Source organism: Epinephelus moara, chromosome 2 (genome assembly GCF_006386435.1).
Source record: "Epinephelus moara isolate mb chromosome 2, YSFRI_EMoa_1.0, whole genome shotgun sequence".
Taxonomy (NCBI): domain Eukaryota; kingdom Metazoa; phylum Chordata; class Actinopteri; order Perciformes; family Serranidae; genus Epinephelus; species Epinephelus moara.
In genome coordinates, this window is record NC_065507.1 from 40,352,717 (window position 1) to 40,378,500 (window position 25,784).

General features: G+C 43.6%; 1 protein-coding gene across 1 annotated transcript in view; it reads right to left on the bottom strand.

Annotated features, from left to right (window-relative positions):
• The window catches only part of LOC126397119 (seizure protein 6 homolog), a 475,464-nt gene that overhangs the window by 58,925 nt on the left and 390,755 nt on the right, over positions 1-25,784 (bottom strand). Inside the window, exon 10 of the mRNA XM_050055639.1 lies at positions 10,059-10,255. Within this exon, the coding sequence (XP_049911596.1) occupies positions 10,059-10,255 (197 nt within the window). The remainder of the gene's footprint in view (positions 1-10,058; positions 10,256-25,784) is intronic.

The following is a 25,784-nucleotide window of genomic DNA, read 5'->3' on the forward strand; positions in this document are numbered from 1 at the left end:
CTTCTGCCATGGCGAATTGAGTAAACTCTCATTACGCCTTCGCGCGGCACATTTAAGGGCGAGGAGAGGGGCTCATTTGATTGGTGTGATGTGTGTAAAACCCACTCCACGCCTTCTCTCCTCCCTCTTTCCGACTTGCGCAGGTAGGAGGGACAGAGGTGGGAAAGAGGAGTAGCTGCGCCAGGGCGCATGGTGTGCCAAACTTGCAAAATCCGCCTGGCCACACCCAGTTGGCGAAGCGCACGTGCGCTGCGCCCCTGCCTCGCCCGGTCTGCAAAACTAGAGCCCATTGTATTATATATATTCCTGGTGTTGCCCATGGATAATAACATTGTTGAAATTGTTTGTTGATGGTTTTTAATGGTGCATATCTGGTCTAATACTGTACACTATAATAAAGCAGAAACAAATTGATGGTTTTGCTAGACTTTGTAATTAATTACAACACTATTTCTATGTTAGCTTTAATAAAAACATAAATGACAGAACACATGTTGCAGTCCTTGAACATTGACAAAGAAAGTTATAAGATATTACAGTTTTTGCTTTCTGGTGTATTTTTCTGACATTTATTATGACACTAAAAAACACAAAATGTCCTTCATTACGAGGCATACAGGAAATCTGAAATAAACCAGATGAGCATTCTGTAGTTCTTGAAAATGCACCCAGAAATAGAAAACTATCTTCATAAATTACCAAGGCGTTAAACACTCTTTTTAAAATTGTAATTACTGTAATTTGGAATAAAACTAATGCATGAGCTGTAGCACACTGACACCTTGTCAGTCTCTTTCAAATGAAAAAGGACATGTGATATCAATCACTAAAGCCAACTGCTTTGAAATGAAAATCTAATTGTCAAATCTTCATTACACACAACAGAGTTTGCATGCCTAATGAATACTCAGTACACATGTAGCCTATTACAGGAGTCACATTTTGGGTGGGAGGCACGATGAAGATAGTTTCAGTTTGATTTTTTTTTTTTTTTATTTACATCACTATGAAAGCTGCCAGAGACTTGACTGTTTTTAAGTGTTTGCTATAATTAGGTCATTTTTTTAATCAAGTCTTCATTTATTTAAAAGATTCCAAACACCATGGCAATGACTTTAAATGCAGGTTCACTAGCAAGGACCACACCACAACGATATGCAGTTTAAAGATTTAATAAGGATGTGATTGTCAGAAAGTGGTTATGAATGGGGTGGTGATGAATGGGGGAGTGCAGATTGGCAGGTGAATGAACGGGATGGAGATGACGTCATCGGAGGGTCGGACTGGGTGAGGTGTAGATGTGGGCGGAGAGACTCAGTGTGGGGGTTCCGTCTCGAGTTCTGATGAGCCCATGCTGTTAGGAAGCCCCCAAAAGAGTCTGATTAATTGAGGCTTAGTCTGTCGTGCGCTAGACGGAGATCATTGAGATTATTGTGGATGTAGGTTTGGTATGCTTGTGAAGACCAGCGGCCGAGGACCTGAATGACTTGGTCTGAAATACCTGATCTGGCGGCTGAGGAGGCGGCGCCGATGCGGAACGAATGGCAAGAGTAATGGTCAGATGAAATTCCGGAGAGACGGAGGATGTTATGGAAGTGTTTCTGGAACCAGAAACGGGTGGCCATCCTCCCTGTTTCGGTGAGGAAGAGGGGATCTTGTGGTGAAGCGCGGGCGGAATACCGGGTGCGGATGTATCTGGTCAGTGGCTCGTGCGGGCTGAGAAAGGAGTTGAGGCGGAAGATGTAGATGGGAAAGGTTGCTCCTAACTGATCAGTTTTACTCCTGCGGAGCGTGAATATGAGCGAGTCTGAAGTGTGGGTGGTGATGTCGGATAGACTGGGATGACGGGAAGGATCGTAGACAGATGATGTTGGAGCGAATTCAGAGCACCTCAGGAATCCGAAGAAAGCAAGTAGAAACATTGATTCCAGAGTTAAGTCGACTGTGGGAGAGATGTAACCAGAGCGCAGAGTGTGTATGCAGCGGCAGAGCAGATCGGAGGTGAGAGGGAGGCGTCTGGCTGTCAGCGCTGGTTCGTGCTTTCGTAAGCCTTTGATTAGCATGGTGACGTGAGCGTGCGAGATTGATTGACAAGGGAGGCCGGTGGATAATTTATGGAATAAATTGATACCAGCTAGATATGTTTGTATGCTGGAGGCCCGGATCTTTGTTACGGTATGACAGTGTGTGATGAAGTTGCACATGGACATGGCGTCCAGAGAGGGAAACGGTAGGTGATAAGTGGCGTGGTAATTCTTGAAAGAATTCCAGCCGGTGAGGTAGGCAGATAGCGTGCTTGGTGCTAAACTGTTAAGGATGGTTTCTTGGGTGATGTGAGTGAGATTTGCCAGATGAGGATTTAGCTGAATATGGTCGCTGAAAACGGTGGGATTGGTGTGGGATGGACATCCGAGTCTGGAGCCAAGCATCTGAATTTCTGGAAGGAGAAGCGGGAGAGTGAGTCAGCGATGGCATTGTGGTGACCGGGAATGTGAGACGCGCGGAGGATGAATTGATACTGAGCGGAGATGAGAGTGAGTCTGCGGGTGAATGGCATGATGGCTGGGGAACGGGAACGGCCTTTATTGATTATATCTACTACTGCTGTGTTGTCAGAGTGAATATTGATGCATTTTTTTGACCATTCTTGCCCCCAGATTAGAGTGGCGATGATCACGGGGTACAGCTCGTACAGAGCAGACGAGGGAGAGCGTGACTCTGTGTCGAGGGACTCGAACTCGGAGGGCCAAGCGGCAGCAAACCACCTCCCCCCGTAATACCCGCCGAAACCTACGGAGGGAGCCGCGTCCGTGTAGAGTTGAATGTCCTCGGGATGGGTGATGAAGTCGTCATAGAAGAATGAGATGCCGTTCCAGGATGACAGAAATTGCTGCCACATGCGCATTTCTGTTTTACAAGTGTCGTCCAGAACCACGTGGTCGTGGAGAGAGGGAATGGATGCAGCTTTGGTCAGCAGTTGAGAAAGAAAAGATTTTGCCTGTGGAATTATGCGGATGGCGTAATTGAGGTGCCCGAGGAGAGCGAGCAGCTGGCGTTTGGTGCACCTGTCTGTCAGGAGATAATTAGACAAGAGCAGCGAGATGCGCTGCACTTTCTCCAAGGGCAGTGAAGCCTGGAATGACATTGAGTCCAGAGTGATGCCCAGAAACTCGATGGATGTGCCAGGTCCTGAAGTTTTTTCTTCGGACAGAGGGACACCGAGGTCGGAAAATGCAGACGTAAGTGTAGTGAGACCGTGGCGAGGAGGTGAGGACGGGGGAGTCACGACAAGAAAATCGTCAAGGAGATGAAGGACGTAGGGGAGCCTGTAATTGTTGGAGAGGATCCAGCATAGAGCCTCGGATAAAGAGTCAAAGATTTTGGGACTGCTCTTGCAGCCGAAAGTGAGACGCACGGAGAAGTAGTAAGCCCCCTTCCAGCAGACACCGAAATAACACCAGAAGTCGGGGTGAATGGGCAAGACCTTGAATGCGCTAGTGATATCAGCCTTAGACAGCCATGCTCCATGTCCCGCCAGACGAATCAGTGCCATGGCGTGGTCAATGGTGGCGTACTGCATGGAGAAATCCGGGCTAGGAATAAGGCTGTTGATGCTCGGGATGTCGGAGCCGTGTGGGGACGACAGGTCAATGATCAGCCTCTTTTTCCCCGAGTATTTGCGTGTGGCGACACCGATGGGACTGATACGGAATACGGAGAAAGGAGGATGATCGAAAGGGCCTATCATAAATCCCTCAGTGACCTCTTTTGCCAGTAACGTGTCAACAGTGTTGGGCTCAGTGAGAGCGGATTGAAGATTGTGACATGTGTGGGAAGAATCAGGAAGCACCTCCGTGCCGGGGTGAAAACCGTGAGTGAAGCCAGAGATGAGAAAATCGACAAACTGCTTATCAGGGTGGTCACTGAGAGCAGCAGCGAGTGCACGTACCTTTATGGGCGTGCCGAGGTGACGTTCTAGTCATGCTGCTGTGTTGGTGGGATTGTGGGGGCAAGTGGTCCTGGCGTGAGCGCCCCCGCAGAAGGAGCAGACGTGCAGGAGACGGCAGCCGGACGAGTTGCAACCCCACTGATTGAAATTATTGCACACCATCCTGCCGCCCTGATAGAGGATCGGCCGTCCTCGCTTGTCGACGCCCTTTGGCACCGGCACGTTGACAGTGGGACGTGCGTCCTTAGCTCTGGGGATGACAGGAGGGGGGGGTGCAGCGGAAGACAGACGGTTGAAGACCGGGGCATTGCGTGGAGTGGTGGGGCGGGAGTGCGGTGGAGGAGCCATGATAGTGCATGCAGACGCCGGGTGAGAAGGGGCGCCACATAAGTCGCAGGAGAGGGAGGAACGAGCTGCGAAAATGCGGCAGTATATTTCTGAATCGAGGGCCCCCCAGTATGTCCCCTGGTTTAGCTGCTGCAACCGGCCGGCTGCTTGTGCGGCAAAGTGGACATGGTAGGTATAAAATCCCGTCCCCCCGAAACGCAAAGCCATGTCCAACACGATGGACAGATAGTCGTCCAGCTCTGATCGACGGTGAGGAAAAGCAGAGCAGATGACGTCGCGAAAAAGGGAGAAAGCTAGAGCAAACTCGACAGGAGTCAAGTCTTTGGACCTGGTTGGCAGTGACTGCTTTAATAGAACTGGACCGAGGACAGTCTGCAGTTCCCTGGGTTGACTACTGTCGAAAAAAGATGGCTGAATGAGCTGGGCTAGGTCTATATAATTACCGGACAATATTTGCTGGCGCAGTGAGTGCGAGACTGGTGAGGGGCGGTGGATGGCAGAGGCCGGCGGAGCCGGTGGTGTGGCTGTGGCCAGAGTGTAGACGGCAGCAGAGGAAAAAACATTAGGGTGTTGGGGAAGGGGGGGGGGGGGGTAGGGGAGGGGTAAGGAGAGACACGTCGGAAAGAGAGTGGAAGGCAGTGAAACACCCGCCGGAGGAGCCTGTTGTGCTGCAGGACGGGGCTCCTGGGCTGCGATGCCAGCCGGAACAGGATAGTTGGAAGGAAGGGTAGAGGAAAGGGATGTGGGGATGGAGGATGTGTGTGCACGGGGTGAGAGTGGAGGCCTGCGAGACAGGGAGGAGAAGAAGGCAGATATTGCGCGTGACATATCTGCGTCTGAGGGAGCAGGCACAGGGGGTGATACGACCTGACCCCCGGCTGGGGGAATGAATGAGAGAGGCTGCTCCGGCTGGAGTGGTGGAGGCGCCGTGACGTCACCGACGGTGACGCTGGCGGGAGTAGGCCTCGGAGGGCGACCCGGAAGTGCGGCCGGCTTGGGAGAAGGAGCTGTGGCCTCGGGAGCCCGGACGGCGGCTGAATAGAGCTGGAACAGCCTGGACTTGTTGTCGCTGCGGTGGAAGGGGATGTTTTTTGCCCTCAGGAACCGCTGGAGCCGAGCGATGGTCCAATCTCTGATGTCGGGCTCTTGCTGTGGACGTAGAGATGGTGGAGATGGCCGAGTGGAGCGTGACGGAGCGCCGCAGGAGCGGCGAGGTCGACTAGACGCTGCACCGCTTCGGGAAGGAGGAGGAGGAGACCGCCGCTGGCTCCCACGGTTGTGGACGCGGCGTCGATTTCCCACCCGCGAGGATGGAGGAGAGGAGGCCTGAGATCCACTAGGAGTTGGGGCGATCTCGTTGATGGAGCCCGACGGAGAACCACGGCGAGACCGAGGGATGTGGACCACGGAGCGCAGCCGGCTCCCCTGGGAGTTTTGGCTACCGGCAGACTGTTGAGACAGGGTCAGAGGATCACCTGGCTCGAACAGGGAGTCGTACAAGTCGTCGGAGTCAGACTCAGACAGGTTGACTTGCAGCACGTGATCCATCGGTGAGTACGCACAAAAAACACACTTGCTGAGATAGCCTACGTAGGGTCGCCAATGTTCGAGAGATCTGAGAGGCCTGTGGTAGAGCTGTGCTGGTATATATATGTTAGTCAGGTGATTGGAGGAGTGGTTGAGGCGTGGTCCTGCTCCTGAACCTAAGTTAAACAATTAACTCCATAAAAATATACTTGGAACTTAACTGTTTAAGGTACGTTGATTTTGAATATAGAAATATTACAGTTACCACTTACAAAAGATAAAAAAATCCAAACTGCATTAAAATTGGTCCAAAATTCTTTGAGTTTGAATGATTTGTAGCAGCTGGGCTGTTTGTATGACTGCTGCATTCGCACAGAAGATTCAACCGCGATGTGAATCTCCGTAATGAAGTGAACAAAACTCTGTCTGGTTACACCTGGTACCGTGTTTTATTCTCTTTCAAAGTAGAAGTAGCCTATGGTGTCTGACATGTCTCTCCTTTTAAATGAACTTTTGCAAAGTAGTTACTTATTGGAGCTCAGTTTCCTCTACTCTGACACACTTCCACTGATCCACAGTCAGTCCTGCCGAGTGCTGCTGTGTGCCGGTGTATGCGGATACAGACCAAACCATTGTGAAGGGGGTTGATGAGGGGGGAGGATATAATCATTTTAAAGTTATAAATGCATCATGTTGCATATATAATTGGCACAAGTGCCCCCCCCCGGGATTTCGGCCTATGGTTAGTAGTTCAGTTCTGCCTTCTCACGCTGAGCATCCACTTGCCACCTGGTCCACTGGATCACCTAGAGGAAAGCTTTACACAGACAAATAAATGTGTAAATAAGTATATGTGTCAGGTTACCTCCTTCACAGACTTTTTTTACATGAAAATATCACAACCTAAATTTCTTAATGTTCAACAGGTCACCACTTTATTTAAGCTTAAAAGAGGTGTCTGTCTGTTGCATTTACACTTATTTTTCATATGTAACAGTTAAATGAAGCTTTGTTGTACCATATTCACTTATGTAACACACAATTAAATTCAGTAAGTGTTAAAGACAATGTAAAAAACAATTCAGTGGACAAGCTGCAAACATTACATGTCGACATTTCAGCCAACAGCCGACCACAATCAGTTGCCTGCAATAATATTATGAAAATAACAAAGTTTGGGTTTATGGGCCGTCAAACCTGATGTTAACTTGCTGTATAGCCTCAATAACCAACTCTACCTTAACCAAAGACGCAACATTTAGATAGAATAACGTCATTTCTTGAATGTCATTTAGGCTGAACGTTACATTTTACGTTACACACATACACCTTATTGTAATTGCACACAGTCTGCAACATTTTAACGTAATATAACTGATACCTAGTCTAGCAATAACCTCACCTTAACGTTACACTGCCGCTTTGGCAAGTGTATCACTTACAGAGCATAACTTTAGCTAACTAACATTAACGTGGTGGAGCTTTATTTTCCAACCTCACACAGACGCCCTTTGTTGAAAGTGTTATCACCCTAAATTCTAACACTTCTGTATTACGTTGAGACTTTGGTGCATGCCGGTTAGCAGCTAGATAGTGAGATAATGACCTTAGCTAACAAGCCAGAAAAACAATGATACATGCTAATTAGCTCTAACATATGAAGAGAATAATAATATAATGTCACTTACCGAAAAACTGGAGAAATGGTGTCATGGACGGTCAGGTGGTACAATGATCTGCACAGTAAACCATATAATTTGCTTGATAGTTGTACAAAAAAAATCCCCGACAGGCTCCGGCAAGCCGGCTCCAACACCTCAAAACTCGGCAGAGAGGTGAAGTTGAGCGGCCTGCAGTGAGGCCTAGCTGACAGCCTGTCAGTCAAAGTGGCCGCACCCTTAATTATGCTGAATTTTAAGCGTTAACAACATTTAAATGGGATCGTTATAAAAAAAAGTCACAGTTGTCATGAATGATGAAATAAGCCATAGAGATCAAAACCGTTTTTTTTTGTACCTGGCTGTAAACATGTTTATATTAGCTGTCAAGTTGCATTGTTACATGAAAGTCTATGGGGATTTGCTCTTTTTTGAAGCCAGCCTCAAGTGGCCAGTCGATGAATTGCACTTCTTGGCACTTCCGCATTGACTTAACTCACTTGCTATTTACTGGAGTTTACCAGCCTGTCGCCCCTGCTGCATTTGAAGATGACTGCAAGCATGGCCTTTCTTGGCTTTCAATGTCCACTAGTCCACTGCTAACATTTCATGTCTCGTCAATGAAAATGAAACATAGATTTTAGCTCGTGATTGTCTTTTTTTCGTCATGGAGAAAAGGTCGTTGATGAAACATTTTTGTTGTAACACTGGTCAATGCAGTTAACACTAATCTATTAAATTTTAATTTCTCATGTTGGAAACATAGGTCAATGTTGGAAAAAAAAACCTAGAAGGTTTCTAAAACAGCATGTTATGAAAGACCGCAGAATAAAATGACAGTGATAGATGTCAATAAAAGGCAAATTTTGGGATGGGTCGGTGAAATACACCTAGGCTTGTTGGCTCAGGTGCTGCTGTGAAACGCTGCAATGTGCTACTAAAAACACCCAGGTTCTGTGCCACTGGTGTGGTGGAAATGCTGCGAAGGTTTGCCAAAAATCAACTGATGTTGGTTTTGAATTGTGGTCTGCAGCTTAGCAGGTGCCATATACACATAAGCTACAACAGTTAGCTTATGTGTGTGTTACATCACTTCAGAAATGTTGATTTGATACGTATGAACTGTGTAAATGTAACGTATTTGTAGTTTGCAGAAATGTATAATGTGCTTATTTTGTTCTGGTGACTGGGCTGCGAGCATACATACCACACCAAGATACATTTTTGATTAGAGCTTGAAACCAAGAGGTGGCTTCGTGGGCAATATTTTTCCAGCAATTTAAATGAGCTCTTCTGTGGGCTAACTGTAACCTGTAAGGCCTGTTGGCTTTGCCCTGCTCATTCCCAGAGACGCTGCAGCAGAGTCAGGCCTTCTGTTTAGGAGTCTAATTGGACAAACACACCAAAGTAATTGCACTTGGGCACTACAATAGCAACATGCGCCGACAGTTGCCCATGTTGCTGTGTTGTGTTTACATTCCACCAATGAGATTCATGAAAAAACTGTTATAAAATCTTTCCCTCCCTTTATTCCTCTTTGTCGATCATCTGTATTCCGTAGCCTTTCCTTCCCTTTGAATTCATTAACTCCTATCAGATCTTGTGTGCTGGCTATGGCATGGTGCTGATGGAGAGGCCCTGCCAACACCAGGGACAGCCTCTTATTGCTTCCATTTTTAGGCCCCATACCTGCAAAAACAAATTCCATGTTCCTCTCATTCATTTTGTCTCACTTCCCTTTTTTACTGCTTTACTGTTGCTTTGCTACCTTTTCTCCTTCCATCCATCAGTCCTCTGTGTATCTCTCTAACTTCTCCGTAGCTGAGTACCAATGTAGAATTCACTGATGCATTGCTTCATTCATTCATTCATCTTCTAACCGCTTCATCCTCTTGAGGGTCGCGGGGGGGCTGGAGCCTATCCCAGCTGACATCGGGCGAGAGGCAGGGTACACCCTGGACAGGTCGCCAGACTATCGCAGGGCTGACACATAGAGACAAACAACCATTCACGCTCACATTCACACCTACGGACAATTTAGAGTTATCAATTAACCTAGTCCCCAATCTGCATGTCTTTGGACTGTGGGAGGAAGCCGGAGTGCCCGGAGAGAACCCACGCTGACACGGGGAGAACATGCAGACTCCGCACAGAAGGGCTCTCACACCCTGGAGCGAACCGGCAACCCTCTTGCTGTGAGGCGACAGTGCTAACCACCACACCACCGTGCCGCCCTGATGCATTGCTTATTCATCAAAAAAATAGTAGACTCTATTTATATTAGACAGTCCAACATTATGGAAATATACTTTACCGAGAGATGGACAAATAATATACAGAGCTTAGGTCAGGATATGGGTAGCCTAGCTTAGCATAAGGGCTGTATTACGCTTGTAATATTAAAATAGGGCCTTACAAAGTCAGTGCCTTAAACCCCTAAATTATTCAAATGCAAAGATGCTAAATATAACCAAAACTGTGCATATTGACAGTGGCAGAGCTCTGTGACGAATGAGCTCTGAGGTTTAAATCTCTATGTGGTTGACTTTTCTCTGAGCACTGGTTCCATGGCTTACCAAAGAAGTGGACTATAAAGCCGTTCCCATAGCCGTAGACGTTGGTGGCAGGGTCAGACTGGAACTGAATGGTGACGTCTGCAGTGGAGGTATAGAGCTTAAATCGGGACTTTGATCCTCCGTACTGACCCAGGACTTTAGCTGTAAGGTCATCTCCATCATAGAAGGTCAACAGGTCATTCTTCCCGATGTTCAACCTGAAACAGGAGACACATACAGATTCAAATCTGTTTAGATCCTCATCCAGCTTTAGAACTGTTTTAGTGATATTTCAGCATGTACGGATATAGAAATCGCCAAATACCACTGCTTGGTCAGTGATTTTGGCATCAGACACAGACACCAAAAGCCACCTTTTGCGGTGGTGTGATACGCAGTCAATTAAATGAAAGGCACCTGTCGTGGCGGTATGATAGACCGCCGGACAGCATCAGTTTGAAACACTGCTGTTAACAGACTTTGACTTGTAAGCCTGGTGTTTGCTTCCTATATAAATGTTGAGCCAAACCATAATGTTTTTTTTCTAAACTTAACCACTTGGTTTTGTTGCACAAGGAAATAAATGTAAATACGAGGTGGTTTACGGATGTTGTAGGTTTATATTGAAAAGACTGAACGCATCTAATGAGCAGAAACTGTACTTTTCCTGTGAAAACGAATTTGTATTTTGAAAGGACACAATGCATTTAACAAGCGTAAATTGACACGTCATCTAAGAATATCAACAACAAGTGCAGGAGAATACCTAGCGCATAATTTGTACACATAACGACACTGACAAAATTACAATATCTGACAAGTTGGGATGTGAACACTGTGGATATTTAGGTTTCTCTTTATAGTATTTTTTATGCTCATAAACAACAGTTGCACTTCATTTCCTGCTCTCTCTGCTCTCTTTGGCCTCACCCTTAAACTCTCTCTTGCAGTGAATGACAAGGTTGCAAACTACAGGTCAGACACCACCTCTGTACACAGAGTACACACACATACATAACTCTCGCCCATGAGACACATCTGACAGAGTATTATGTTAATGGTACACCTCACAATGTGTTCTTGCATTTTTAAAATGACCATAATTGCTCAAAGAGGGCCGTGATAACTCCAGGTCAGACCGAGGTCACTTATTACTGAGAAAGACTATTACATCATTGACGAGGGGCAGCATGGTTCCCATTTCCTCGTTCTTGAGGACACCATTGACAGGATAATAATGTGACTATCGACAAGGTGAGATCTTGTAGTTCACATCATTTTATATTTATGGAAAACTATGGTGTTTTTCAACATGGCTTTTATTATTATATTTTTGTCCATTATGACAGTGGTCATAATAACATTTTGCTAACAGCTCTGTTGTAGAGATTATGGAAACATGGAAACCAGCAAGCACAACTTCAATTGGGGCTTTTAACAAAAACCTGCTGCTTTCCAAAAAAATGTAAGTACAATGGAAATGATCATAAACATTTCTGTTTCAGCTGACCGAAATGTGTGATAAACACTCAAAGCTTGATGTTAACCTAGAGCTGAGCAGAGCTTTCAACTGGCACAGAAAAACGTTTTGTGGAAATCCCTTGTAACAAATTAAGCAGCAAATGTAGAGCCATAGCTGTTCCTTTTATCAACTAGTGCCAGTCAATAAAAACTGCACTGTGATGTCATTTCTATTTTTTGTACATCAAAACTAATGGAGTAAAGGTCAGACCATCTTCTCACATTTTCTGTTACAGCACTAGCATGCACACAAACTAAATTAAACAGCCTCACAGTAACAAACTGATGTACAGCAGACAGGACACGGCAGGTAAATCAGCTGACCAGCGCGTGAATACAGAATGCTCTAGGATACAGTTTGAACAGCTACACGAATTTCAAGGGGAACTACTTTCTATGTTTACTTTGAGTTAGACTAAACAACAGTTGTTTAAGGGGGTAGTTCGGTAATTTATGATTTAATTTCCAAAGTTGGGGAACTAATGAGAGGGGCCAAAATATACTGACTTCTCAGGGACCTGGGCCCTTATCGTAGTAGACTTGACCCCAAAGTCCTGCCCGTTTGATTGGTGTGAACACTGTGCACTAAACCAGGGTATGGTGCACAGATCCGTTCCCAAGCCCACTTAAAAGGTGGTCTCTGGTACGGTTAATGTGTGCTCCAGTACAATATGCATAAAAATATTAGATGGCAGCACAGGCCACTATAGACAGACCCAGATGTGGCTTTGTTGCCTACTTCAGCCTGCCCAACACCAGCGGCTCATCCTCTGCTCCTGGCCGGAGGGGCAATTGTACTTGGGCACTGTGTGAATCAATCTTACCTAAAATGAAAACACTCTCAGTTCCTTGTCATGCTTCAAAAAGGGAACAAAATAAAATTTCAAGGAGGCTACATCATCAAATCCCAACAAAGGATTGTTCCAATGTTAAGGATCCTTTGAATTTTATCAAGGACTAAGTCCTTCCTTCAGAGAATTTTCAAAGATGCATGTGTGCATCCTTAGCAGGCATGAAGTACCCACAATTCTTTGCGCACTATTTGCCGGAATTGAAGGTGGGGAAATTTTAAGCACATCTGGGCACTCGCTAGCCTGTTCCAAGGAAGCATCCTTGCCTTTGAGAAGCACTAACTTTCTCCTCATCTCCATGCCTTCTCTTACAAAAAAGAAGTTTATTTAACTATGCTACTAATATACCTCTTTTACTCACAAAAAATTGAGAGTATACTTTTACGTTTACTTTTTTATGTACTTATCAAGAGATATAGGGGAGACTGGGGTAAGTTGAGCCAAAGGGTAAGTTGAGCCACCCCTTGTTGCTCGGAAACCATAAATAAAATTGAGCATGTGACCAAATATTTAGGAGGAAGGCATCATTTTATGGAGTCTGTGAAGGTAAGAACCACATGGGTTAAGTGGTTAGAGATTTATGTCCAAAAAAGCATTTTTCACTCATGAAAGTGAATTTAGTCTATCATAAGTTTCATGGGGATTGTGTTTAGACCAAAATAGATAATTTTTAATTTGTTTTATACATCAATTGTGGTATCTATTAACTACAAAATGAGGTAGTACAGCTAGCATGAAAGTGCACCATTTTAGCTGTGGGGGCTAATAAAGTCAATATGGTAGCTATGGGGTAAGTTGAGCAATTTGAACAGGGGTAAGTTGAGCCGTAAGTTTCTGAGAAGAGGCAAAGCTGGATATGGTAAACCAAGCTTTACTTTCAAGGAGAAAGATGAGGGATTCTTCCCAAGAAGCGATGTAATCGCAAAACTCCCCAAACCTCAGAGTCCCAGCAGTTTGTATTCCCCTGCAACCTGGACAGGTGGGATATTGAGTAAAGGGGCAGGTGGGATATGGATGGAAGGAGGGAGGGGGGTGGATGGAACGAGAGTAAGATGGAGGGAGGAGTTTAGAGAGGATGAAGGAGGCCCTCCTGTCAGCAAGGACACCAAACTAGGATTCACGTTTACGGATTTAGTTCAGTGTTTTCTTTCCAAAAACACAGCTGTTAAGGTTCTCTTCCTAAGCGCACTTTAAGGCATTCTCAGGCCTATGTTAAAATGTTTTAAAGTTGTTATATGCAATAATAATTAAAAAAAAAGATTTGTACCTGTTGAATTGTGTGTTATAAATAAAAATACACATGGATTTGAAGAAGCATCTTATTTAATTCAGTACAGACATGTATAACTGGAATATCTTAACCCCACCCTCAACTTACCCCACTAAGTAAGTAAGTTGTGCCACGAGACCACTTTTTTTGGACATGCTATATTATCAAAACAGTTATGTTTACACTCATTCTGTTTGTTTGTAGGGATGCACAGCATTCTGAAATATATGCACATATATTAGTTAGCAACAAAACTATAATAGCCTTGATGTAGTGATCCTGAATATGAAAAGTGGCTCATCTTACCCCGGTCTCCCCTACTTACCAAGCGCATACTAATGAAATTAAATGAAAGTCTGAGTATATTTTCCTTATACTTGTATCTAATCTTTTGATTAAGATATACTTAAGAGAAGTATTATTAAGTATTCTTGCCTAATACAGAAAGTTTAAGTATCCCAGATAGGAAGGTGACTGATTCAATGTTGAAATTCCATCAGTCATTGTTTTTGTTAAGGTAAATATTCAAGGCTAAATAATATGGAATCAATGCTGATAACTCTTTGCTTTTACAATGTTGAAATGACAACACTGAATTCGTATAGATTTTTGGTTGGCAGCATTGCCCACTGACAAGTGGGGTTTAGTATTGCCATGTCAGTCTACCTGTCCCCAAGGGTGTAAGTAGTTTTAAATTCTTACCAGTACTATTACCAAGACCTTCATTGCTTCATATCCACTCCTTGCTTCATGCATTTTTAAAAAGCAAAGTCAAAAACCAAACAAACAAATAAATAAAAACATTTCAATATTTTACTGTATCTGTATGGAGTAGAAAGAAATTAGAAACACTTGACAACGTGTATAGTAAAATATTTGTTTTAATGTTTAGGGTGCTGGCATGTATGAAACCTTAATGAACACTTAAACCCATGCATGTCATTTTTTTTCTCTTTTCCTCTTTACCTATTTTTCATTGTAAAAAACATTGATCAACATCTGCAATAAACTCAATAAACTATTTAAATGTTTACTATTTAAATACCTGACAGAATTTGAGCCAGCCACAAGAATGTGTGGAATGTCGTTGGTTTCATGTATTGTTTGTCCTGTCCCGCCGCAAACGGCGTTTTTTGACATCCGTGTTCCAGTTGTGGAAATCAAATGTCCCAGTACAATAAATCAAATGCACCCTAACCGCTGTGTTTCGGAAGTATGCCGCATTCGTTTGGCAATCCAGGCCGGTCATTCCTTGTCGGATTTATATGACCGTATGACACGTCTGATCTGAAAGTGTTCCATTGCAACAGTCCGGAAAACATGGCGGCGCGCCGTAAGTTTGTTTTTGTTTGCATGGTTGCTGAGCAACGGAGACTTTGCTGGTTCAAACGACTTTAGGCTACAACGGGCTTGCACAGACTTTTTTTCCAACACAAATCAACAGTGGAAATAGAAATGCCATTGCAAAGTACTTGTATGATTTTTACAACACAAACGCTTAATAAACGGCATATACGAGGACAAATTGAGGACAAATAACTTTGTTTACCATTCACAATGTGCGCAGCCATCTTCGTCGTGACGTCAATTCTACTGACTCGGTCTACCTGGACCTTGCCTGAGTTTGATGACGAGACCTCCGGGTAGAACGGGTGTTCTTTTGTACCTTTCCGGACTGGAAACCGTATCAATCCCAGTTCCGGCTACCAATAGAATGCAGCAGTAGACGCGCATGCGCAGTCACGTACTGCTGAGAGTGAAATACCTGATCGTTAGCTCACACGCAGATTGTTCAAGCTGTTCTCTGTGTACGCTGTACCGGACCGTACCAGCTTACTTTCACCCCTGCCTCAACATATCTCCAAATCTACTGGGAGCATATCCGTGCAATATCTCTGCTCACAGGACAGACCAGGTTGTCTAAATTGTAAAACTTTTAATTTTAACACCAAATATGTTCTTAATCCTGAATTTGTCTTGTGAAATTTTTTATGTGTAGTCCACTGGTTGTGTACCTATACATTAACTTCAAGTCTACTTAGAATATATTTAAAGGTAGGCTATATTTCAGGTGTCAAATATAATACTTAAATAGTGACCTAGTATTACACTTAAAAGTTGAAAAAATAGATAAAATTCACTTAAAGAAAACTTGCAAGTATACGGAGCTCCTAAAGTCCCCAAAAAAGAAAAAAAAAAACTATCTTGCGCGCACGAGATAGTTATTTTTTCTTTTTTGGGAACTTTAGGGGCTCCGAGATACTATCTCGTGCGCTCGAGTTAGTATCTCGTGCGTATCTCATGGGGACTTTAGGGGCTCCATACAAGTATACTTGCAATATAAAAACTTTTAAACTCGTAGTTTACTGACTGTATACCTTAAAGGAGCTATATGTAAGAAATCTAAAGCAAATAGTCATAAAATCCTCCTAATATGTCACAGAGACTAAGGAATAATGTTCATATAACATACTGATCTCACTGACAACAATAGTACAGCCAGAATATTTGCATTTAAAAAAATATTTTACGGTCCGCAAATCATGTTTATGTTTTGAATTTGTGTTTTGGCCTGTTGCGCCACCCACCGCCGTCTACCAGTCACGCAGTCAGTAGAGTCTCAGCATCAGTTACAGTTACGACTGAGCTACAGCAGCACGGCAAGCAGCATTAGCGGTGTCCCGGTACATAGCATTAGCAGCCGGCTCCTCCTCAGCTGTATCCTGGCAGCAGCGTTAGCAGCAGAGAAGCCAAACTTGCTCGAATGGTCCGCTGGAAAACCGAAGATCACAGACGCGGCGACACGGCCCTGCCACGGCAGCCGCCCGTGGGCAAACAAATCAGTCTCCAGCGTGCCGCTGTCCAGCAGCCTCGAATCTGTAGGGGAGGGGGGGCGGACACGACTCGCGGCAGTATTTTGAATTTGAGTGCAGTAACCGTTTTGGCCACATCCTTACATACAGCGCCTTTAAAGTGTACTTTAAAAACTAAAAAGTGGGCTCGAAGTATATAACTGGTAAACTAACAATACACGGGATGAGCTAATAACAGTTTGTTACAGATTTAACTACCAAACAGTATATAATAAAGTTGGAATGTTCTAAAAACTTCTTCCACCACAGGTAGTCTCCAAGGCCCACTGAGATGCTGCTGATGACATCACCAATTTATTTCTGGTTTGGTTTTTATAGCTCCACTCAGGCTGAGTGGTTCTCTCCCTGATGAGAAGCCAACCTTTATGTGGGAAATCAGTAGAATGCCCAGTTATGAATAATCCTGGGACATTGGTTGGTCTTTTTTTTTGAAGCTACAGTTTAATTCTTCTTGAACCTAATGATGCAAGTTCACGTCTCCTATATCTCTCAAACAGAGGTGTTTAGTAAAATCTTATCATGACCATTAGTCACGATATAAAAACATGAGAATAGTGTTGACAAAAACTGAATTCCCTTTATTATTTACAGAAAGTTCTTAAACATCTGAGATGTTATTTCCTGCCTGACTCAGGCTGATGAGGAGTACAACAATCCTGATGTTGACAGTGATTAGTGTAGACATTTCTGTCTATTAGATGAGTGAATCAACATCATGCTGAATAACCACCCTGTCACAGTTTAACTATCAAAGGGCAAGTACTTGTGCTGATTTGACCATAGCCTGTAAAGCTGGAAGTCTTACAAACCTCAAAGCTGTTTAAAAATGTCACCTGGGGCTGAGCTATCTCTTTGTAGAGAGAAGATTTAGAGCATGGAAGAAATGGCTTAGCCAGAATAAAGAAGTGACATGCTCTTTGCTGTCGCTAATTAATCACCAGCGGCTCCTGATAAAACTCATTAGCCAGCCTGAGATTGAGCTATTAATCACTATGGGAATGCTGGAAAATCAAAGGTTCAAGAGGCGTGGATTGAATTGACACATGCAAAGCCTGACAGAGGATGAAATGTTTATTTTTGCCATTTTTTTTCTTTTCTTTCTTTTTTTTTTTTTTTTTTTTTTTTTACAAAAATTGAAATGACAGGAATATGAGGTTGTGATCAGATGAGAACTGGAGTGAGGAGTGTTTGTCTTTCCACAGGCAGAACCATTTGTCTTCTGTCAGCTGTAGATGCATATTAAGCCACACACACACACACACACACACACACACACACACACACACACACTAGTTCTTGTATTCCTACTTTTGAAAGGACTTTCTGTTGAATAAATTGATTCCTAAACCCTAAAAGTAACCCTCTGTTCTAAACATAACCTAACCCAAATGTAAACCAGGGCCAGTAAGTAATATGTCTCTCAGGGAAGGGAATTGGTCTTAATTTTTTGCCCTGCCTCAGGAGTAAAAGCAATCAGCTTGAACTTTCTTGGCTGCATATAAACCAGTCATGTCCAACTGAATCTCTGGGAGCTGCAAAGCTGCCCTCAAGTGGTCCCAGCAGGTGTGAAATGACACTTCAAGCATTTACCAACATTCTCGTCGGTGATGAAATATACCAATGTGTTGTGATCATGTTGGATATTCACACATTAAAAAAAACAACTTTTTTTTGACAGAAGCATGCAGATTCAAATTAATCAGTTTTTAATGCATACGGGACACAATTTTAGTAGCTTAGTAATCTGACTGTATTGCCTTTTCTGTCTTTGTCATTAATTTATCCATGTATGCACCAACATTTCCTGCTGCCTATCTGTCAGCTCTGCGCTCAATTTATATCTATTTTTAAGTCTAGATGGTGTTTATGTGGTTAGTGTTAGCTGATGGTGATGTGTGGCTGCAAGTCACTCATCAGTCTGTAAACTCTTCTTTTGCCAACTTCTAGCAAGCTAGCTGCTACCTGCTAGGTCAAGGTTTTCAAATGTAAACATCAGTAAACAGATGGAGAAGATGGGCACCAGCTGAACTAGCGACCTGCTAGCCACCACACGGGTGTTGAAAATAAACTGAATGACCTCCTTGCTGCATTAGTTTCCAACAGGATATCAGGAACTGTAATATCCTTTGATTCACCAAAACTTGGCTAAATCCTAGACAGCATCATTCAACCAGGTGACTCTTTTTCTACATGCTGATCTGACAGAGCAGAGGACTCTGGGACAGAAGGACAGGAAGCGTGTGCTTTACGGTGTGTTGGTGGGAATGAGAGGTTCTGTCCTGTTCCTGCTGTGGATCACTTTGTGGGGTCGGGGTGTGTGGACAGTTACATCACTCCCAGAACCATTTGAAAGCATTTATAAAGCAGCAGCCAACAATGTATGAAGATATCAAAAAGGGACTATATTACCAACACATTCTCACTATGACCTCATCACATATTGACATTTAGTAATGGACTTTCCACATCAATATATGACGTGCAAGGTACCCTGGGTTTTAGTTGTTGATGTTCTGGGACTTCGTGTAAACTTCAGCCTGTTACATGCATTGTCTGTTTTGAAAATACACTTCTGTTTTCACTGGAAATATACAGATGGATACAGTCTCCTTCAAAATTAGTGTATTGTCAGAACAATGCAGCGAATTGATGTTGTTTTCCTTCAACAAGTGCACATGGTTACGTTTAGCCAACGCATGCATGTGGTTGGGTTTAGGCAACAAAAGCATGTGTTTGGGTTTAAAAAAAAGGGTTTGGCTTTCCAATCATATGAGAGGCGAACACTGGCCTCCAGGGTGAAAGTTGGTGGCTGATGGACCCATCCATCACCCCTCCCGCCTGCCTGGACTTTCGCCCTCTTAACTTGCATTGTTGTGCTGTGGCGTTTCCCCCTGACACTGCTGGGTGCCATAACACAATAATGGCAACTGGCAGTGTATCACGCCAACGTGAAAGGAAGGCTTTTTTTGGCAGTGTTTGACTCCTGAAGTGACTGACAAAGCACTGGTTTTCGATGGGACCAGGTTGAAACTGCAGTGCACAAGTTAAAGGAGCTGATGGGATCACATTTGACTGGAGTTGTATCTTGTATAATTCCATTTGACAAATAAAATGATTGAATGATTCATTGTTTGATTCATCCTGACATTGAACATGTTACTGTAGTCAGTCTCTAATTAGGTGATCGGAACCAATCAGAACCAGTGAGTGAAGAAAATCTGGTGTTATTCTGTATTTTTCTTATTATTGACCCAAATCCCACAAAAACCAACAATGTGTTTCATTATTTTATTACTTCCATACTCTAATGTGGCACTCAGTTCCAATCCCACTGATTCCCACTGAAGATGTAAATCCTTAAAAATGGGTCACAAATATAATCTAATTAAAAAAGGCTCAGTAATTTTCTGACACAGCTGCACACTGCAGTTTCTAGCAAACACTACTCAAACAGGAGGAAATGGTGCGTTTGCTGGGGACTATTTTCAGCAGTGGATTACTCCACATTTGGTGCTCTAGTGAGTATTTGGGGCAGCAGAATGGTGAGCGGAACTGAAAAAACTACACTGTGTGTGTTCATGCAATGAAGGAAAATGTCACCCAGTGCAACAGTTTGGCTTATTGATGCGTTTTTGGACAACAGTGGAGCTCTATGGCACAGCGGATCAAGATATATCAGACTTTAGACAATAGGTTGCGAATTATTCTAAAAAATATTATTCCTGTTGGTCACCTTATAACAGCCTGTTCAGTTGTGTCACTCAGTCGGTTTTTGTGGCCATTTATTTTTCATTTTTGTGGCTGGATAACAAGCTGATTAGATGTCGGAGGATGACATTTTTAATCCCTCCTTCAAAGCTCTGATTGGTTGACTGTTTTTCAAACCAGGGGAAACAGCTGGCCTAAAGCACATCACCAGGGGCACGTTCAAAACAGTGTGAAAACAGTCTGCAACATTTTGCTGTCAGAGGTGTTACTCAATCAGCAGCAACATGTATATAAACCAAATTCTAGAAGATCTTTACTTATTGTGGGAGCATTTTTAAAAATAAAAATAAAATCACTTTTGTTTTAGCAATGTACTGGTAAAGTAAATAATATTGATAATCTGGTTACAATGCAATCTTCTGCTGGGAAAACTTTTCCTGGCATTCATGTGGATTGACATGCATTTTTTGCATGTCTATTTTTTGCATGTTGATTTTCCTATGTGTTATCTATACTATGTCAGACATCTCTGACAGGAGGTCATTGTTTTTCCTCCTTTTTCTCTGGGCCTGTAACGTATCATTGCATCATGTGACCATGTCATGTGTGTATTTAAGATGGCGGCACCCTTTGTCTAAAAAAAGTCTGGTGAAGAGCCTGACGCTCCAAACGTTACTTACCTGAATAAATTTCGACTGAGCATTGGAGCCCTGCAGTGTGCGAGCTGTTTGATTTCTCTGTTGTTTGCATCGTTTTCGGCTCAACACTTGCCCTTCTTCCAGTTTGGATGTGCGTGTGTTTTTCTTTGACATGCAACCCCCAAATACCATGGCAGACTAAGTATACCCACTAGTGGCAACGGCACTCCTTAATGGCAGTGGCCCCCACAATGGGACAATGCACCCTGACACACCATAAAAAATTGTTCAAGAATGGCCAAGGAACATGACAAAGACTTCAAGGTGTCGACCTGGCCTCCACATTTCTCAGATCCCAATGTGATCAAACATCTATGAGGTGTGGTGGTGTAGGTAGGTAGATAAGAAAAAAAAAAGAAAATTGCAGTAGTAAAAAGGATCAAATTATATACACAACACGGTAGAAGTGAGGTAGAGGTTGTAAAAAAAAAGTGCAAAAATAGCTACAAGTGTGCAATTGGTTATTGTTATTGCAGTGCAAACAAATGGTTGTAGTAATGGTTGTAACTATTAAGCTATAGAGGAGAGACTCTAGAGAGCTGTGAGTGCTCTCTGTCAGATAGAGGTGAGGTGTTACATAGTGTTATGGCTTGGGGGAAGAATGATTTCCTGTATCTGTCCTTGTGACAGCAAAGCCGTATCAGTCTGTTGGAGAAAGAGTTCTGCTGTCTGTCCAGTATGTGGTGAAGAGGGTGGTCAGGATTATCCATGATGGATAACAGTTTGTCCAATGTCCTCCTTTCCACCACTGCTTCAAATGAGTCCAGTTTGTATACAGTCTCTTTCAAAATAAACACACACCAATGGTACAACACTATAAACTGTTTTTTTCCTTCAACAACAAACGCGCATGGTTATGCTTTGCCAACACATGCACCTGGTTGGGTTTAGGCAACAAAAGCAAATGGTTGGGTTTAGGGAGAAATTACAGGGTTTTGCCTTACATTCATACGGGAAGCAAACACCAACCTCTGCGTGAAAGTCGGTGGTTGTTGGACCTATCCATCACCCCTCCCGCCCTACTAGCACTTCTGCCTCCTTAACTTACATTGGTGTCGCACTATGTTTACCCCTGATATTGTCGGGTACCAGGAAAAAATAAAAGTGACTGGCCGCGTATCATGCCAACGTTAACGGATGCCTTTTTTTGTTGCTGTCTGACGCCAGAAGTCACTGCCCAAGCGCCGTATTTGCTTGAGCTATTTGTCAGGTTTCCTCAGGCCACTCAGACTTTGTGGTGAGACATGGTGCATGGTCCTGCTTTGGGGGGCACTGCCATCGAAGAGTGCAGTTGCCTTGAGGGGACGTACTTGGTCTGCAGCAGGGTTTGGGTGGGTGGTGCGTGTTTAAACACAGTTTAAACACAATACTAACCTTAAATATGACCCTTCTATAACTCACATCATGAGAGGTGAGACCTTGAAAAGTGGACAATGTCTACAGCTGGTCCTCACAGGCATAGTAAAATGAGCTTGCCATCTTCTAAACTCATTGTGCTCCATGTTTATTTGATTGCTAACGGATAAAGCCTCTCACCTGCTCAGAGAGCGAGGCAGATTGAGAAATATTGTCGGCTGGCATCAAATTTGTTGTGATTAAGCTAAACAAGGCTTTGTGCGGCTCTGCAGTGCATCTGTAGAGAAAAATCAATCACAGCCTCCATTCCCTGACACTAATTTGATTTAGTTCAATTTGAAAAAAACAGGGCTGAGTTTGGCCTGGCCCCCGGGACCAGCTGCCAACACATTTTACCCCAACTATTCACTTTATGATGTGCTATTTCCCTCTCTCCAAAAGTCTGAACTCCTGGAAGAGAATGTTTGGAGCTTTTCTGGCTGGCTTTGCAAAGCTTTCCTCAGTATCTGACTGTCTTACAGGACACAGAGAAAAAAAACAGCCCATTCTTATTTCAAAATCATTAAAAACCACTGCTTTGTCAGTAATTTTGGTGTCAGACACCTGGCGCCAAAAGCCACCTTTCTTGATGGTACAATATGCCGTCAGGTGTTATTAGTTTGTAATACAGCCAGACATAACCTTTAGCGGTGTTATAATATGCCGCCGGTCAGCTGGACGGCACCTGTCGCAGCAGTATGATACACCATTAGACACCTGGACGGTGTCAGATTGGAACTCTGCTGGTAATTATGTAATACAAGGAGCTTGGCAGGAGGGGTGGTGGATAGGTCCAACAGACCCCAGACTTTCTCTCTGTAGCCTGGCTTTTGCTTCCCGCATGAATATAGAGCAAAACCATGATGTTTTTTTCTGATCCTAACCATGTGCTTTTGTTGACATCCCGGCGTTGGTTGCAATATCCCAGAACATCAATAGCAGACACAGGAGAAAACCTAATGCGTATGTAGACTATAAAGCAACAAAGCAGTGACATGTGACAATTAGGGATAACAACATTTTGCAAAATCCTGCCAATTTCACTTTTTCTTTTTCATAAGCCTTTAAGATGAAACTTGCTTAAGTCTATAATACAATATCTATTAGCCTATTGATATTCTTAAGTTTTTAACAAAGTAACTGATATCAGCTGTTTTTAGCCAGCTAAAGCCCCGTTTCCAACAAATGCTTTCGGTATGGTACATTTGGAAACAAAAGTACCTTTCAGACATGGTATCTAGACCCTAGCATTTCCACTGCAAACCGTACCCTTAAATGTGGGTGGGGTTGTTGTCACTCACTGCTCCGTCCAGCACGCGCTGTATTTCCTGATTATCGGTGACACAGAAGTCTGCACCTCGTTTCTTGTCCACAGAACAAGGCTGCTGGCTGACATTTTCAAAACAAAATAGAACAGGCTGCAGTGAGAGTCTCTCTCCATGGGATATTTTAAAATAGTGGGTTTGTGCATTTAGTCCTTCTCAGGCAAGCTCAGGGGTTTAGTGTTGCCGTAGCCCGACCGACGCTATGCGACCCTTATTTTTTCTCCAAGTGTCACATAACCCGACCGAAATTAACATATATAAATGCTTGAAGGTCCACCCATTACTAAAAGTGTATGACATATAAAAAGTTAAGTAATTGTCAAAGTTGTCATATGGAATATTTAAGGTGTGTTGATTGAACCACGCCATAATCGCATGCATTGAGTAACATTACAAGTTAAAGTTCCACCTTAAAAGACCCCGGCACTCAGCTCAGTGAATGAAGTTACTTTTTCTCCAACTCCAGCTGCTGCGAAAGGCAGCAAAACATCATTTCATTTTATTTTTACAATTTACTAATAAAATTCTTCACAGTATGAACTGTGGTTACATGAGCCTCAAAACCAGCCACAACTCTGCCTTGAGCAGAGTGACCATCCACTATTGACCAATCACTGGACAGCAGTGTTCACAGCTCCACCTTTTAGTACCAGATCTGTGTGCTAGGTACCCCAACAGAAGACATACCAAAAATGGTAACTGTATGGAACGGTTCCATTGGTACCATCCACAACTTTTCGCAGTGGAAACGAAAAAAAAAAAAGTGTACTGAACTGAGCTGAACCGTACTGTACTGCTTGATGGAAACAGGGCTTAATAGGACTCTATTGTACAGAAGGTACTAAATTGGAACTACGTAAATTAGAGCTTTGTCCTTGAAAATTGTCTTTATTTCAGCTTTTCAGATACGACCTGGGAAACTGGGGTTTTGTGATTAAGGTTTAAAGTTATGCATAATGAAGGACGGGCCACTTTGAGTGACAGGCTGTCTGCCGATACTGTCCTCATAGCTCCTCCATAGCTCCACCCTCTCATCGAAATATGGTCACTTCTGGTTTCAAAAATATAAAACTGCAATGGCTGAAATGCCAAACTTGAGGTTTCAAAACGGCAGCCCACAAACCAATGGATGATGTCACGATAGACGCGTCAATTATTTTCACAGTCTATGGTTTTGGCAAGTAAAATTACTGTGGTTAGGTTTGGGAAAAGAAACAGTTTCAAACACCAGTCTCCTGGGGAAAGTTTTGTGTTTTGTGATCCATTCATCCCTTCCCCACACTTGCCACATTACAGGACCGCTTCTTTCTGTACTCGTGTCAGCGAATTGGTCATGTGTAGCAGCCTACCTAAATACGTGGGTTATACATGCATTACATACATGCATATAGGAAAACATACAAACAGTGCTTGTGGGGCGGGGGTGGGGGGGGTGGGGGGCAGCTGTGGCTCAGAGATAGAATTGGTTGTCCACCAATCGAAAGATCAGTGGTGTAACCCCCGGCTCCTCCAGTCTGCATGTCGAAGTACCCTTGAGCAAGACACTGAATCCCAAATTGCTCCCAATGGCTATTCCATCAGTGTGAGAGTGTGTTAAAACTGAGTAGCAGGTGGCACCTTGTATGGTGGCCTCAGCCACCATTGTATGAATGTGGTGGTGGAATGGTGTGTGAATGGGTCAATGTGACTCGTAGTGTAAAGAGCGCTTTGAGTGGTCGGATGGCTGGAAAGGCACTATACAAATGCAGGTCCATCTACCATTTACTTGAAACACCCTGCTGCTTTAGTTAACCCTATGGGCCCGAACGACGCATAGTGCGTCCAAATTCACACCTGTTCTTCTCTATTGATTTTCTCTGCGACCGTGCGTCATAGCGAGAAGCCACGCATATCACGTGAAATGAATTGTAGCTTTCCGACAAGGCCTTGTCGGTAGTCCAATGTTTTCACAGCGAAAAAGAATGATAAAGTTACACTAAAATTATGTATAACAGAGCTTTCATACAGCTTTGCACACACATTACTCTTGGATGGATTACTCACGAATGCAGGCTCGCACAGAAATGCCACGCATATCACATGAAAGCGCAGGACCAGAGCTTTCCA